A 17,110-nucleotide genomic window follows, 5' to 3' on the forward strand; every position below is an offset into this window, starting at 1 on the left:
AGGCTCTACCATATGGCCTAGGCATGTAGTAGGCTGTGCCATCCAGGTTTGTATAAGTGCACTCTATGACGTTCACACCGTGACAAAATCAGCTAGGGATGCATTTCTCAGGCAGTATCCCCATCTTTAAGTGATGCATGACTGTAGTTGCATGCCTTGTTTTTAATTGCAGTAGTGGTTGCTGTAGTCAAAATAGATGAGAACTGTATACGATGAAGTTTGGGGGCTCACGTGGGAATTTTAAAATAAGTTAATGCCAGTGTTGAAAATGTATTTCTCTGTGTAAAGTATTGCCCTCTCCTTGCATTTTTTTAAAAAATGCATATTCTCTAGGGGATGATAACAGCACATTATTCACATGTTAGTGTGTGTTTGCCTCTCAGCCACCTTCTCCTAGGCCAAGATTGGTCTTGGGGACACATGGGGCGCTCTGACCACTGTAAACGATTAAGCAGCCCCGACAGAAGCCTCGCATCCCTGACTGAGGACAAACTCCTGTGTCCATGATTTAGCTTAAGCCAATGAGGCAGATAACAAAATAATCAGATATTCGTTTCCTACTCCTGAAGGCTCATGCTTTACAATAACTCAGGTGGAAACATTGATTACTAATTGTTCCAAGATTAACTCGCCTTGGGTAAAACAATGCATTGAAGGGAAATGAGCTGCCCACCAAGGACACACCCGAAGCCTTGGAGATCCAGGGTGTGGCCCAATCACAAGGAAACACTGGAGGCAAAACAGACGAATTAGGACTGTGGGCTCCCAACCTGCCTCCTGCCACATTTTGATTCTGGTTTTCCCGCTTTTTACAGATCTGTATTCTGTGTTTGTCCCTAGGGACTTCTTCATTCACGGTCACTGCTTATTGACAGTTCCTGTCACTGAAACCCATTGTAAACAAAAAATGGTGTTTGGGCTTAGAGGATGGGATTTCAGGGTTGCAATGGTCCTTCTATTCTTGTCAGAGTCCCTTCAGATTTTATTATTATTATTATTTTTTTCGAGATGGAGGCTTGCTCTGTTACCCAGGCTGGAGTGCAATGGTGCAATCTGCTCACTGCAACATCTGCCTCTTGGCTTCAGGCGATTCTCCTGCCTTAGCTTCCCGAGTAGCTGAGATTACAGGCGCCTGCCACCACACCCAGCTAATTTTTGTATTTTTAGTACAGACAGGGTTTCACCATGTTGGCCAGGCTGGTTTCGAACTCCTGACCTCAAATGATCTGCCTGCCTTGGCCTCCCAAGGTGCTGGGATTACAGGCATGAGCCATCACGCCCTGCTCTCCCTTCAGATATTAAGTCTGAACTGTAACAGCCATGCCAGGCAGTAATTTAGTGTACATTTTACATGCCTGCAATAATGGGGAGCTCACTCCCAAAACAGCTCAGCTCATCTTTGGGCAGCTCTTATTCTTCCTGAAGCTGGTGCCCCTGGACCATGCATCTGTTGGTGCAGTTTTATTCTTTGGAGCTGTTGAGATAAACCATGAGTTCAGATTATTCATGAAAAGTGATGGGATCTTAACAAATACCTTGTGAAACTACTTGATCAAATCCCTCTTTCCCATGTCTAAAGGCCCTGAATCTTCAGCCCTCCAAGTCACGTACCCTCACATGCCTGGAGGCCAGATGGAGTGGCCATGGGTCCATTCACCAGCCTGGGGTGTGCATGTCACTGTCTGTCTTCGGTATCCTGCCCTGAGCCTAATGCCTTTGCTCCCGGAGTCGGTGGGAGCTTCCCTCCTTAACTCGAGGTGCTGTGTCGCCACGGTACAGCCTGGACAAGGTAGTCATGCCCGCCCTGTCACTGCTGCCTCATGGCATTGACTAGACACAAGACCCTTGCACTCTTCCAACCAATATAGTGCCTCAGTCCCTTCTTCCTTGCTCTTTGAGCTCAGGACCTTCCCTTCTGTCCTCAGTTTTTTGAATCCTTTTGTGGTTTAGTGCAGTTCATTTCCCTTCAACATAATCTCCTAAGCACTCCCCCTGTGCTTATTGTACAGGTAGATATGAAGACCTTTTTGGATCTGATTTTGTCATTAGTATATAGGATGTTCAGGTCACTGGGCATTTGGTGTTATCATAAAAATGATTGGGGCTGGGTGTGGTGGCTCACTCCTGTAATACCAACACTTTGGGAGGCCAAGGTGGGCGGATCACCTGTGGCCGGGAGTTTGAGACCAGCCTGACCAACATGGAGAAACCCCATCTCTGCTAAAAATACAAAATTAGCCAGGCGTGGTGGCTAATGCATGTAATCCCAGCTACTCGGGAGGCTGGGGCAGAAGAATCACTTGAACCCGGGAGGCAGAGGTTGCAGTGAGCCGAGATCGCGCCATTACACTCCAGCCTGGTCAACAAGAGCGAAACTCCACCTCAAAAAAAAAGTGACTGATTGGAAGTATGACTTGGAAGGGGCTGGGGAGACTGAGGACAAGGGCAGTAGCTTGGGAGCTCGTCTTCCTGGTTACCCACTCCCTACCACCGCCTTCTGGGAGATACGACTGAACCTTTTTACATCAGTGAAATATTGGCAGGCATTCTCTGTGCATTTCCCATAGCAACAAATTCAGCCCACACTTTGGTTCTCATTAGGAGGTCCTTGTTTCCCTGCCACTCTTGGGGCAGCTTGTCTTTGCTTCTCTAGGGAGCCCACAGTCTGTCGTGTGTCAGGGGGAGTTGGTGTTAGCCATGGAAAACCTGAAAATCTTTAATTCTCTCTCATCATCTAGTATTTATTCATTGTCAGGTTTAGGCCATGCCATTAACACGTGTCTTTAACACATTTACTTTTCAAGAGAGAGATTACAAATTTTACTTCTAAAGAGAGATCAGTTTGAGAGGTCAGGTGGATCCCAGTAAAATTTATCCTCATCAGGGAAAAAAATAGGAATAGAACTTTAAAATGAAAATTACTAGAATTTTAAAAACATTTAAATGAACTTAAAATAGTCTTTTTTAACATGTAACAAGATGTCTTTCTGTATCACCTCTCACTGCCAAAGATAAAAGTGTGAGTCAGCCTGGGAGTTTGCTCAGGGGTTCCTCACTGGTCCTGGAAACCTATTCAACTGCATCAGACATGGAATCTTGGGCCCAGTGGCTGAGTAAATAGAGATGAATTGAGCAAATGCCAATTTCAAATTGGAATCAGATGGCAAGAACTGCTTGTTCTTGTAGCTTTAAAAATGTGTACACTTTTTGGCCGGGCACGGTGGCTCACGCCTGTAATCCCAGCACTTTGGGAGGCCGAGGCAGGCAGATCACAAGGTCAGGAGATCGAGACCATCCTGGCTAACACGGTGAAATCCTGTCTCTACTAAAAAAAAAAAAAAAAAATTAGCCAGGTATGGTGGTGGGTGCCTGTAGTCCCGGCTACTCAGGAGGCTGAGGCAGGAGAATGGCGTGAACCCAGGAGGTGGAGCTCGCAGTGAGCCGAGATCATGCCTCTGCACTCCAGCCTGGGCGACAGAGTGAGACTCCGTCTCAAAAAAAAAAAAGTGTACCCTTTTTAATAGGTAGACCATAGGTCCAAAGAATGATATAAAATTTAACTGGAAATGCCACATGGGGTGGCTCGTGCATGTCCTCCCAGCTACTTAGGAGGCTGAGGCAGGAGGATCACCTGAGGCCAGGAGTTTGAGACCAGCCTGGGCAACATAGCAAGACCCCCTATCTGTACAAAAAATGTTAAAAGTTAGACAAACATGGTGGCGTATGCCTCTGCTCCCAGCTACTCAAGAGGCTGAGGCAGGAGAATCACTTGAGCCTGGGAGGTCAAAGCTACAGTGAGCTATGATTGCACCACTGCACTCCAGCCTGGGCAACACAGGGAGACCTCATCTCTAAAAAAAAAAAAAAGAAAAAAATTAACTGGAAGTTAGTTATTGGTTGCAGTAATCTATCACTGGTGCTCTAAAACCATGAGTTTTCTTCCCTCATTGTCCATTTCCTAAATCATCTATCCATTCTTCACCTCCTTACATGTGGTTGTTGAACCCTGGCTATGTGCAAAACTGGTGCTTCAAATTGTTTTTTGGGGCGCTAAATATTTTAAATCTGTTTTAAGGTTCTGCAAACTGCTTTTAGGGCTCCTGTGTCTATTTTCCTTAAGAAGAATGTACTAGTAATTTATTGGCTGTATTGGATGAATGCAGCCTTAGGATGAATGAAAGCCACAGAGCTGGAAATGTTTTCAGGATTTTAAGAATATGGAGGAAAATGCTCCCCTTTCCTGAAGAATATTTTTAAAAGCTAGCTGATATAAAACGTGGCAGTGCTTAGCTATTACCAGATAAGAATGATTTCTAACAATTTCCCATTTTTTCCCCCTTCCTTTAAATGTGGGCTCCCAGAACTGTGGCGATAACACAGCAGGTGACCATTGTGATGTGTGTGCTTCTGGTTACTACGGGAAGGTGACTGGCTCAGCAAGTGACTGTGCTCCGTGTGCCTGTCCTCACAGCCCTCCTGCCAGGTGAGTCCCCACAGGTGCAGCTGGCATGCTGGGTTGCCCAGGGCTGCTTCCAGTTCAGCCTCATTTTCAAGGGTCTTTGAGTGGTCTGTTGTTAATGAATATTCTCCATTGGTTGCAAAAGGCTAATTTTAAGAAAAGGTGTTCATTCTCAAAAGCATTGGAAGAGAATCTTTTCAAAAGCAAAGTATCTGTTTTGGTGTTGGATGTTTGGATGGAAGCAATTAAAGAAAGGACTTTTAGGTTTTGTTTTTTAAGACTCATTTTAGCCCACAGCATATGTATCCAATCTGCATGGAGATAAATTATTATTAATTTTATTGATAATGATGCAAAAGAACCCAATTACCATTTAAGAGAATGGGGTAAGAGTTTATATAAGCTGGTGCCTAAGTGCTGAAATGCCACATGGTGATAAAATTGGGACTAGTTTCTACCTTGTACTCATGATGCTTGTACAGAATTATCTGAATGCAAAAGGGAACCAGAAATTTTAAGTGGGAATTAGAATATCAAAGAATCCTCTTTGGTTCAAATGAAAATTATAACTCATCAATAATATTTTATTATTAATTAGAATATTTGGCAAGGTATTGAACATATAAAGATCAAGTGTTAACTTTTGGTATACTGCAATGAAGTATTCCTTTTAATATTTGTCTGAATCTTCTGTTTTTTATTGCCTCCAAGTAAGTGATGCCTGATGGTGAGTACCAAATGAGAGGCACTATGTACACTTCCCTTGCAAGCTATGAAGCATCCTAAAATTTGTTGTTACTAGTGCTTATTTTTTATATTAAATGTATATATAAAAATTTTGACTTGTCAATTCCACTTCTGTAGTCTATGCTATAGAAATGCTTGCATGTGTGAGTAAAGATGGATGTGTTTTTGCATTGCTTGTACTCATGAGGAATAGGGGGAAAACGGAAATATCTACTTACAGGGAATTGATTATATACATTGTGTTACATTCCTAGAGTGAAATATTTTACAAACACGGAGAAAAGAATAAGGTATATCTGTAGGCACAGAATTGGAGAAATGGCCAATTGAAGTATGTAATTGAATATGTAGTGTGATGCCATTTTGGAAAAAATTCATATCCACATGTCTATTCATACCCATATTATAGGTGGCTATATGTGCCCAGAGAAGTATTGGGAAGGACATTCTACCCTACTACTTTGCACGTTTCTGTACTGTTTGAATATTTTACTTCTTCAATCATAAAAAGGTTATAAACATCCCCAAAGTCCGCATTAATAAAGTTTGTGCTATCAGGAAGAGATTGTGAGGATGTGAACATTCGTGCGTGCTCTGAATCTCAGATGCCCTAAAACACATGCTGTATTTTCTACATATTTTGTTTCCACTGAAGTCTATTCCATTACTATTTTAAGGAGGAAAAAGAGTCAGAAGTGGTATGGGGCTAATAACTGACGCTGGAAACTTCATCTTGCTAACGAAAAGGAACCAGACTTGGCTCTAACCGGTTTTGTTTTTTATTGCTGTCTCCAGTAGTTTGCATGCACCCAGCTCAGCCTCTAGATGGCGCATTGGTAATTTAAAACGTGAAGGCAGAGGGTAGAGGATGTTGAGAAAAAGGAGTAAAACAAAAGCAGAAATCCATGAATGAGGAGATCAAATCCCAGTCAATGATTAAACTTTGAGAGGCTCTGTCATTTTGCTTCTGGCAGCCTACCACATAACTCCCTGCCTGTCTTTAGGTGCATCGATTCTCCAGTTCCGCCCTACTTCCTTGCCTTTGCTTGCCTGGCTTGCCTTCCTCGCCTTTCATTACAGTCAGTAAAGTTCTTTTCATCAGTGTGTGTTCAGCCATCTTCCCGCTGCTGTTTTTCATGCTTGTTCATAGTTGTGTCAGCTCTCTTACCACCTTATCACTTAGTAAACAAAGACCCTTTTTCCTTGGGACACTCTCTTGTTGGGTGGCCAATTAGTGATAATCCCTAAGGTCAGTCTTCTTCCACTTAACATTCACATGATTGTCCCTGGACAGGGTCTTATGAATGTCTTTTGGATACAAGATGTGCGTGCACTTACTGATTACTTTTATTTTCCTTCTTTTTGCCAGGTAGATTGTAAGTTCTAAAAAGCTATGTGTAATCACATAACTTTGAGACCAGTATGGTGTGTCCTAAGAGTAATGAATAAGTACCTTAAGGAAAGATGGAAATTGTATATCTGAAAATTCAAAAAGAAATTCTTTTCCTCCAGTTTTAGTCCCACTTGTGTCTTGGAAGGTGACCACAATTTCCGTTGTGACGCCTGTCTCCTGGGCTATGAAGGAAAACATTGTGAAAGGTACATGGGTGGATTGTCATGTGGAAATCCCTGGGCACTCTGTTTCTTTTATAAGGTATTGGGCATGTTTACTATAGTAATCTGGGAGCCATTATCAATTTGGATGTGCTTGATTGAAATAGGACCTCATTACTGTTCCAGAACAAGTTTTCCCAAGGTGAATGGATCTGTGCTTTGCATGTCATTTGGTGGAAATGATTACTGTCGCGAGTTAGAAGCTGGTATTGACCATCCTGTCCGCACCTATGTCCTTTCCTTTCTGTAGGTGCTCCTCTGGCTATTATGGGAACCCTCAAACACCAGGTGGCAGTTGCCAGAAGTGTGACTGCAACCCGCACGGCTCTGTCCACGGTGACTGTGACCGCACGTCTGGGCAGTGCGTTTGTAGGCTGGGGGCCTCGGGGCTCCGGTGCGATGAGTGTGAACCGAGGCACATTCTGATGGAAACGGATTGTGTTTGTGAGTATTTCTCCTCTAAATGTGTAAAGATGGTTTTCCTCCCAAATGTGTCGGGAAAGAAGTGGTGACGGCACACTAAAGTGTCTGCAGGATACGAACATCCTATTTTATTTTCATTTTCTTATTTTCTAAGCATAGATCACTGTTGCATCTGCGGAACTGAACCTTTCATCATGTGTTTTCTAGCTGAGGCAGGAGGTTCTAAGATAGCAGTTTATTCCTCTGGCACTCAGAGCAGCACAGTGATTTCAACTTTCTCGTTTAGTGGCATTAATATTTCCTTTAGTGGAGCCAGGAGTGATTTAGTGCGGGAGAGGAAACAGCTTTGTGGGGTTGTCATTTGTGTTACCCCAATTTCATGATAGCTTCCACTCGTGACTATCATGGATTTTAAAAACAACAACAACAACAAAAAAACGGAGTCTTGCTCTGTCCCCCAGGCTGGAGTGCAGTAGCACAATCTCGGCTCACTTTAACCTCCGCCTCCCGGACTCAAGTGATTCCTCTGCTTCAGCCTCCCAAGTAGCTGGAATCACAGGTGTCCACCGCCTTGCCTGGCTAATTTTTATATTTTTAGGAGAGACAGGGTTTCACCATGTTGGCCAGGCTGGTCTTGAACTCCTGACCTCAGGCAATCCACCTGCCTTGGCCTCCCAAAATTCTGGGATTACAGGCGTGAACCACCATGCCCGGCCTGTCATGGACTTTTGTAAACTTTTTTTCCAGTTCTGATTTATTCTACCAGCAAGTGCATGAGATAGTCATCTTGGGATGTCTTCTCAGGGGTTAGTGGGGAAGATAAGGAGGCCTGTTAGGATCATGGCATTGGAGGTCTTTTTTGCTTTGACTTTTGTGTGGATTATAAGCAGAAACACCCCCGCCGTCTCTCCAGTGTCCTTCACTTGTACTTACGAAAGATGCATTTGCAAACCGTCTGAGGAGGTGACAGAGCAGGCTGTGGAAGGGAATGCTGGGATTCAGTGCAGTGGGTCCTAGTTAAAGATGAGCCAGGCAGCATAAAGATGGGGGCAAAAGAATGAAATGTGTGCCAGAGCTGGGCGCCACTCTCGGCCTCAGCTGTTTCTTTCTGTGTGACCTCAGGGAAGTTACTTATCTGATCTGAGTCTTGGCGTCATCATTGAATAGGGGCCTAGCACTTCCTGCCATGCCACCCATGGCACAGCTGGAGTGAGAATGAGATCAGATGTGGTGCACGGGGTCTTGGAGTGTACTCTGACCGCATATGTCATTTTCACAAAACAACTTATGCAACTCCATGAAAAAATGGGCAGGCCACATCGCATTAACTTTAACTCTCCTTTTTAAAAATTTGTCTTGTAGCCTGTGATGATGAGTGTGTAGGTGTGCTGCTGAATGACTTGGATGAGATTGGTGATGCCATTCTTTCTCTGAACCTCACTGGCATTATCCCTGTCCCATATGGAATTTTGTCAAACCTGGAAAATACAACTAAATATCTCCAGGTAGGTACTGAAAACACAGAGATGAACAGACACTTGTATCATTGAGGGATATTGTCAGTGGGAATGGTGGGAGTCATTCCATGTGTCCTCCCCGCAGTGTGAGAGCCCGACTTCCATCGGCCCCTGCAGGCAGGTGTCCAGTCTTCCCTTGACTGTGACCAGTGACAGGCACTTACTTATCTCACATGCTAGTTTGTTTCACGGTGGGGCAGCTCTCATTGTTTCAGTGCTTCCTGAAGGACTCCTCATCAATATTGCCCTCTGTGGCCCCCATTCTGCCTTTTGGGATAAGACCAAGTCCACTTGCTCTTTTGTAAGACAACTTTGGGTATTTGAAAACAGCTGCCCTATTAGAAAAGCAGAAAATAGGCCAGGCGTGGTGGCTCACACCTGTAATCCCAGCATCCCAGCACTTTGGGAGGCCAAGGCGGGCAGATCACGAGGTCAAGAGATCGAGACCATCCTGGCCAACATGGTGAAACCCCGGTCTCCACTAAAAATACAAAAATTAGCTGGGCACGGTGGCGCGGGCCCGTAGTCCCAGCTACTTGGGAGGCTGAGGCAGGAGAATTGTTTGAACCCAGGAGGTGGAGGTTGTAGTGAGCCGAGATCGCACTACTGCACTCCAGCCTGGCGACAGAGTGAGACTCCGTCTCAAAAAAAAGAAAGAAAAGAAAAGCAGAAAATAAATCTGAACAGCATCCTCTTTAAATTTGGCTCATGCTGAAAATGAACCATTTTCTTTAAGTATATTATTCTTCACTTCACTAGAGTTGCAGGACACAAAATCTCTCCTCCCTGGAAGACTACATTAAATGTCTTGCAGTAAATCATAGTTTTATGTTTTCATCAATAGGGCATGGGTCAAAAAAGGATGAGGAGTTAAGAAATTAACTTAGTAGACAGCATCCTACTATAGCACTTATTTATTTTTATTATTTTATTTATTTATTTTATTATTTTTTTGGGACAGGGTCTCCCTCAGTCACCCAGGTTGGCATGCAGTGGCGCAATCATGGCCCACTGCAGCCTTAACCTCCATAGCTCAAGGGATCCTCCTGCCTTAGCCTCCCAGGTAGCTGAGACTACAGGCACACACCACCATGCCCGGCTAGTTTTTTTATTTTTATTTTTAATAGAGATGAGCCCTCACTATGTTGTCCAGGCTGGTCTTGAACTCCTAAGCTCAAGAGATCCTCCCACGTTGACCTCTCAAATTTCTGGGATTACAGGCATGAGCTACTGCACCTGACCCACTTTTAATTCTAATTGGAAAACAACGTGATTCTTAAATTTTGCTTTATATATGCGTTAGAATTTGACATCATCTATGCAGTGTGCCAGGTAGCAATAAAAGGGATGGCCATTCCTAAATGCCTTTTCTTAGATAAGAGCTTTCCTCAAACTTAACACTTCCTTAGGTGTGTGTGTGTGTTTATGTGTGCATTGGGATGGGGCTGGTTCTTGAATCCATCTTGATTTGCAGTGGTCTTTTCTCTATAATGGTAGTTAAGAAAGATTAGGGACTTCTAAGAGATGTTATGTTATACTTTCCTTAAACGTCACAAAGTGTTTTTGAAAAATGAGAGCTTTTACCTCTATAAAAAAAGAATATTTAAATTTTTTTTCCAATCACTACATACACAATCAGTATATTATGTGCCAGTCTGGGTCCCAGGGATATAACTGTTTTATATATATCAAATAAGACAAATATTTGATTTAAATTTTAACTCATTTTGAATGATTTGCTCTAAATAAACCACTTGTCCATTTTCTTTAAATAACTTTTTGTGTTTATGTAAAGTATTCATCAAGTTTTAAGGTTTAAATAAAATTATACAAGAAATTAGAAGGCTGTTGGCATAAATTAAGCGCTTTATTTTTCTTTATTATTAGTATTTATAAAGTCTTTCTTTACTGAATTCTTTTGTAGTTTAGCCTAAAAGGCGTTTTTTTCTCGGGTGTTGCAATTATAGTTAAATTTGTGTGACTCTGCTGTTGAGATAAAGCCAGACTTTTATCTGAGAATTGCAGCAGTATCAGATTCTGCTGAACACAACAGATTTTAAATTTATATCTATATCAGAAATATAATGCAAAGGATGGCAGTATAGAATCATGTCGCTATAACCGAAACCTAAGTAAATGTGATCAATTTCCTTTTTTTTTTAAAATGACAGTTCCAAGGAAAGAAGAATTTCTTTCTGTGAACAAAAAAGAAATACAAGTGCTTCTTAGTTAAGGATCAGAACATTTTACTTCGAAGCATTGTAATTTGTTTCCTCCATTCTTCCTAGGAATCATTATTAAAAGAAAATATGCAAAAGGTCCTGGGAAAAATTAAGCTTGAAGGTGTTGCAGAAGAAATGGACAACCTGCAAAAGAAGGTAAATTCTTTCCATAATGAACCAACCTTCCTCCTGGTCCCTCCCATCAGCCCTCCTGAACAGTTGCCTTGGGGCTGTCTGGAAGGTTCTGATTAGATCATGCCAGCCTCTTCCTCCCACGAGCTGTGCTCCAGGTACTTAATCATCAAATTGGTTTTGACCCTGCCAGGTTCTGTGGTTTAGTGGGAAAAGGCTCCCGACTTAATGTCTGTTGTCATCTGTGATGAGGGCAGAGTTGGGCAGTCTCTTGGCTCTGACTTTCATTTTCTTCTCTGAAACAAAGGGTGGGGCGGGGATGAAAAGATTGCTGAGGTTTCTTCCTTCTCCTAAATTCATTCAGTAACGAAGTACACGGTGAGCCCAAAAGCACGGACTGAACATCAGTAATGCTCTCTGCAGCTTGCTGGGTGGAGCAGGGAGGGCACAGACCTCATGATGTGGTGTCTGTGCAACCTTCAGGCTGGGGTGGTTCTGATTTTAGGGCCCCGAGTGGCAAGTGAGCTTGTTTTTATGTCATCAGGGAATTATTTATTTTGTTTAGCCTGTGCCAGAGGAATGGCATTTAGTGACCTAAAAAAGAATCTCCCCTTCTGCAGATGGTGTTCAGGAAGGATTATTGTCAAATTTACTGTTTCTTCATTTATGAATTTTGTATGTGCGTGTGTGTGTGTGTGTGTACGTGTGTGTGTGTGTCTGTACTGTGATCGTGTATCTATACATATGGATGTCTAATCTCCATCAACACATGCACACATACACAAACATCACCCTAGGAACTATAGTTTGGCTCCTGTTAATTTAGAATTAACAATGTTTTGGAAAGAGTTGAAGGGTTTAAGTTTGGGTTTAAGTACCTCATCAAGCAAACATTTGGTTGGAAATAAGCTGATTAAAATAAATTCTCTGTATCCGTTAAAGAAGATTCTCTTTGGTCTTGACTAGAAAACACTTTTAGACCCAGTCTGAGTTACTCTACATTCTTGGAAATTACAAACAACCTTTCCTTTTACAAATAGTAAAAATCCCAGTAGAAATAACAGCTGAGGACAGCTAAGTGTCAGCCTCTGGGCTGCTGACTTGCTGGTTCTCGTCTTGTGTAGTTATTGTAGCAGCCCCAGGAGGTAAGCGTTGCTGTTTCCAAGTGTTACAGACAATGCTTGGAGATGTCTGGGCCTATCCACAGCCTGGCAGAATCAGGTCTAAAATCAGCTTGCCTGACTCCGTGTTCTTAACTCCTAGAGACTAACATCTCATAGGCCATACAAATCAGTAAGGTTTACTTTCTATATTCTGTATATTTGGGTTTTAAAGTGAATCGAGGACCCTCACAGTACAGCCAATAGGAGAATCTGCAGTTTAATACACAATTAGCCTGCTTTTAAAAACATACCCATCTTTTCTTACGCTGAGTGAGTTGTAAATTATTTCATTAACTACTTAGTCCATTTCTAACCCCAAAATATTAAGCTCGGCTTGCATGATAGTGCTCATCTTTACTCTATATTCTGGAATATATGTTGTTGCTTATAAGCAGCAACAACAGAATACTAAAGCTTGCGTATTATTTAAAGTCAAACTAATTACTTAAAGTCAAACTAACCTGAGACTTTATTTTTCCACCAGCTCACTAGAATGTTAGCGAGTACCCAAAAGGTGAATAGGGCAACTGAGAGAATCTTCAAGGAGAGTCAAGATCTGGCCATAGCCATCGAGAGGCTGCAGATGAGCATCACAGGTAGTGTGGGCAGTGTCTAGTTTGAAGTATCTGTGCTTATCTAGTAAGAAGTCACCACTGCTTTATTAAACATATGAATAGATGTGTATCTCTTGCATAGGGCTTTCTGGAGCCAGAGGGGCTGGAATAGTTTGGGGATCCTGAGATGTGCAAACTTTAGTCTTTCACTGAGAGTTTTAGCTTTAAAAAATGCATATTTCTCTTTTTATTTTCTGCATTATGCCTAAAACTTAGATCCTAATTCTCAAGCCCCATTATGGTAAAGTTAGTATGGTAGCTTCCCATCCATTTGCCCAGAATAGGAGCTGACAGGATTTGGGACTGCAGTTTGGTACCAAGCATATCCATCATATTAGAATAATTTAATCACTTCTCATTTGGGTGTGCTGTGGCTTTTAGCATGCTATTTTCAGTTTTCTGGCTACCAGAAACATGTGATCACTCTTCTTTTCATATTATAGTGTAAGGGCTTAAAAAGTACAGAATGCAATAAAAATCAGACTTCATAGCCCAAAAAGTAAGGAAATTATTAGAACAAATTATGCTTAATAAAAAAGTAGGATCAAGCATTGGTGGTTTATTTATGTAGTAAATATTTATTGAGAACATTTATTTTTCATGTGCACATGTCTCCGCCAGGTACAAGGAAATGCTGAGGTTGACACCATGTCCCTGCCTTTAGGGAGTTTATTGGTGCATGAGAAGACTTTGAAATAGACCAGTAATCCCAAGTTCATGAATGTTTAGTTAGGGGATGTGCAGAGTACACTGGGATATGCCAGGTGGCCTGGCCTGGCATGGAGGTCCACCTCAGCTTAGGTAAACAGAGCAGTCCTCAGCAGAGAAGTTTCTAAGTTTTTCACTTGGTACTAGCCACTTTTGAGAGGCTTATTAAATAATTGATGAATTTTCTCCATAGAAATTATGGAAAAGACAACTTTAAATCAGACTTTGGACGAAGATTTCCTACTACCCAATTCTACTCTTCAGAACATGCAACAGAATGGTACATCTTTGCTAGAAATCATGCAGATAAGAGACTTCACACAGTTGCACCAAAATGCCACCCTTGAACTCAAGTAAGTTCCTAATTACTGTTTACAATGCAACCAAGTAGAGAGAGAAACTTGCACGCTATCTCCAAAGGAGAAGGAGGCATCGTGGAAGAAAATTGCTCACTGGGAATGAAATATCCTAAGAGAGGAATAGGGGCCCTGTGGTCAAGTAAATGAAGAGATGGGTACTGACCCCTCCAAATATAGAAAGGTGTAATCTGTGCAGTCAGTGTAATCTATCTTTGTGCTATCATGCAGTAGCTTCTGTCCTTCTCTGTGATTCCGGGATGTTTCCACCTAGCACAAACAGCAGAGCCTCATGGTACTGTAAATCAAGGATAAGGCAGTAAACTCTCATAGAAAAAAATCGTTGGTGGCCACCCATACCATGAACTCTAAGACAGGTCAATGTTATGCCAGAATAATTGAGCTCAGTTATATAGAAAAGTACAGTTACATTGAAACCCATGATGTGAAGTGACACAGAGGTCACAAAGCATTCTTACATACTGTCACAAGGAGTTTGGAGTTTCCTTTCCAGCTTTTATCTTAGCATTTCCACACAGGTATTACTTGATATACTAGCACAGGCTGTCTCTCTGCAGGTTGTAATGAATGTCCGAAGTGCTGTTATAAATAGTTACATGATACTTTATTAAAACTCTATTCTGGACGTTACTATCTAAACTATAATCAGATGAAATGATATAGTCCTGTGAGATATTTAAACTTTAATATTTTGCTATTTTAAATTATGTTGTGAGGGACTTCTTATGCAAATGTTTTATATCTTTTTCTATATTGAAATATCAAATATGTATTTATACTGTATATAGCTCTTCTTTTTCTGTATTTCAGATTATTATCAGGGTAGATATTAAGAAGTAGAGTTGGCCGGGTGTGGTGGCTCACGCCTGTAATCCCAGCACTTTGGGAGGCCGAGGTGGGCGGATCACGAGGTCAGGAGATTGAGACCATCCTGGCTAACATGGTGAAACCCCGTCGCTACTAAAAATACAAAAAAAAATTAGCCGGGCGTGGTGGCGGGTGCCTGTAGTCCCAGCTGCTTGGGAGGCTGAGGCAGGAGAATGGCGTGAACCCAGGAGGAGGAGCTTGCAGTGAGCCGAGATTGCGCCACTGCACTCCAGGCTGGGTGACAGAGCGAGACTCCGTCTCAAAAAAAAAAAAAAAAAAAAAGAAGTAGAATTATTGGCTGGGCATGGTGGCTCACACATGTAATCCCAGCACTTTGGGAGGCTGAGGTGGGCAGATCATCTGAGGTCAGGACTTCAAAACCAGCCTGGCCGACAAGGTGAAACCCGTCTCTACTAAAAATACAAAAATTAGCTGGGCATGGTGGTGGACGCCTGTAATCTCAGCTACTCGGGAGGCTGAGGCAGGAGAATTGCTTCAACCTGGGTGGCGGAGGTTGAGGTTGCAGTGGGCTGAGATCATGCCACTGCACTCCAGCCTGGGCGACAGAGCAAGACTCCGTCTCAAAAAAAAAAAAAAAAAAAAGAGAAGAAGTGGAATTATTTAGTCAAAGAATTTGCGTTTTGAGGATTCCTAACATGCGCTTCCAAATATTTTTTTTTTTATATTTTTTAAAAACAATGTTCACTGCCACCAGCAACACACTGGAGGGTTGGGTATGTGTCTTTTTTCATCATAGAGCATAATTTTTGACATTGCTGATTTGTTAGGTGAAAAACAAAAGGAGGTGCTTACAGTTGGATGGAATTTGGAGAGAGGACTAGTAATCTAATTACTAGAATAATAGGGCCTGGAAAGGGCTCTGAGAGAACTAGGATCTAAAGGCCTTGAGGGGAAATGAGAGGAAGACGTGATCCTGGGAGATGGGCGTGAGCAGCTGTCTGTGGAGCCCCTCCTCTGTGCCAGGGAGAGTGCCGGCTTCTCTTCTCACAATGTGTTCTGTGATCATCTCAGTCTTTCCAGGTAGGGGAGAATCCAGTTGGGGAAACTGAGGCCCAGGGACTATAAGTAACTTGCCCTATGTTAAGCCTCTGGGACAATATGAAACCTGACCACAAACCTGAATCTGAGTCTAAACCCTATTATTTTCCCACCCAGAACAAAAGGAAGTACCATTTGAGACCCAGTCCGTAAAAGATGGGCAGGTGGAATTTGGACAGTCAGAGACATCGAGGGCCTTTCAGGGGCGGGGAAACGAGATCTCAAGCTATCATAGGTGGAGAGCCATTGAGCGAGGGAACACTGGAGCCAAAGAAGCTCAGCTGAAGTTTGCATCGAATTTGAGAGGCAATGGGCAGTGGTGACAGAAGCCGAGGTGCGAACGTTAGTCCTGCAGCCCTGACTGCACACTGAGGCTTCGGCTGTGCTCTTCTCGGGCAGCTCCAACCAGGGCTTCCCAGGACCTGCCCACCCTGGAGGCGACGCCCCTGGGCTGGGCTCTGCTCCCTAACCTTCCTCAGCTCCCCACACATCTGAGTTGGTGGGGAGCATGTGAAGGATGGAGATTCCCAGGCCCACCCTGCAGATCCTAGAGAATCATTTTGTGGGGCTGTCCCCTCCTACCGTTGCCCTTCTGAGGTCAGTTCATTCATTCATTCATTCAGCAAAGTGACCTGAACCCTGGTTGCAAGCATTGTGCCAGGAGTTGGGGACATACAGGGGAACAATAGAGCCTTTTGCCCGCTAGGAGCTCCTGGTCAATTTAGGGAAAGTTTATTTTCTGAATATGCACTTTAAATACAGTAAGAAAGTTTAAAATAGAGGTCAAATTTTCATCTATAGGATGATGTTACTATCTAAACCACAATCACATGAAATGATATAGTCCTCAATGACTTGAACAAGATTAACCACCAAAAACAATGAAACAAAAAACCCAGCACTCTTCATTAGCTTCTTCTAGCAAAATTGACAGAGGAAACTGGTGTTTCTCAAGCTATGTGCCTCTATAACACTAGTGTCGCATGAACTCCTAGGCAGATTCCTTGAACAAATATTAACCTTCCTAGGATCTGCAAGGCGGGCCTGGGACTCTCCATCCTTAACAAGCTCCCCAGCAACTCAGATGTGTGGGGGGCTGAGGAAGGTTAGGGAGTGGAGCCCAGCCCTGGGGCACTGCCTCCAGAGTGGGTGGTTCCTGGGAAGACCTGGTTGGAGAGACCTGAAAGGAGTGGGGGAGGCAGGGCCAG

General features: G+C 42.9%; 1 protein-coding gene across 2 annotated transcripts in view; it reads left to right on the plus strand.

Moving 5' to 3' along the window:
• Positions 1–17,110, plus strand: part of LAMA1 (laminin subunit alpha 1) — a 180,859-nt gene that overhangs the window by 116,220 nt on the left and 47,529 nt on the right. For both annotated transcript variants that reach the window (XM_054461177.2, XM_054461178.2), the window contains exons 30-36: positions 4,362–4,483; positions 6,719–6,805; positions 7,071–7,264; positions 8,606–8,748; positions 11,049–11,138; positions 12,762–12,873; positions 13,793–13,952. In XM_054461177.2, the coding sequence (XP_054317152.2) occupies positions 4,362–4,483; positions 6,719–6,805; positions 7,071–7,264; positions 8,606–8,748; positions 11,049–11,138; positions 12,762–12,873; positions 13,793–13,952 (908 nt within the window). The remainder of the gene's footprint in view (positions 1–4,361; positions 4,484–6,718; positions 6,806–7,070; positions 7,265–8,605; positions 8,749–11,048; positions 11,139–12,761; positions 12,874–13,792; positions 13,953–17,110) is intronic.

Source organism: Pongo pygmaeus, chromosome 17 (genome assembly GCF_028885625.2).
Source record: "Pongo pygmaeus isolate AG05252 chromosome 17, NHGRI_mPonPyg2-v2.0_pri, whole genome shotgun sequence".
Taxonomy (NCBI): domain Eukaryota; kingdom Metazoa; phylum Chordata; class Mammalia; order Primates; family Hominidae; genus Pongo; species Pongo pygmaeus.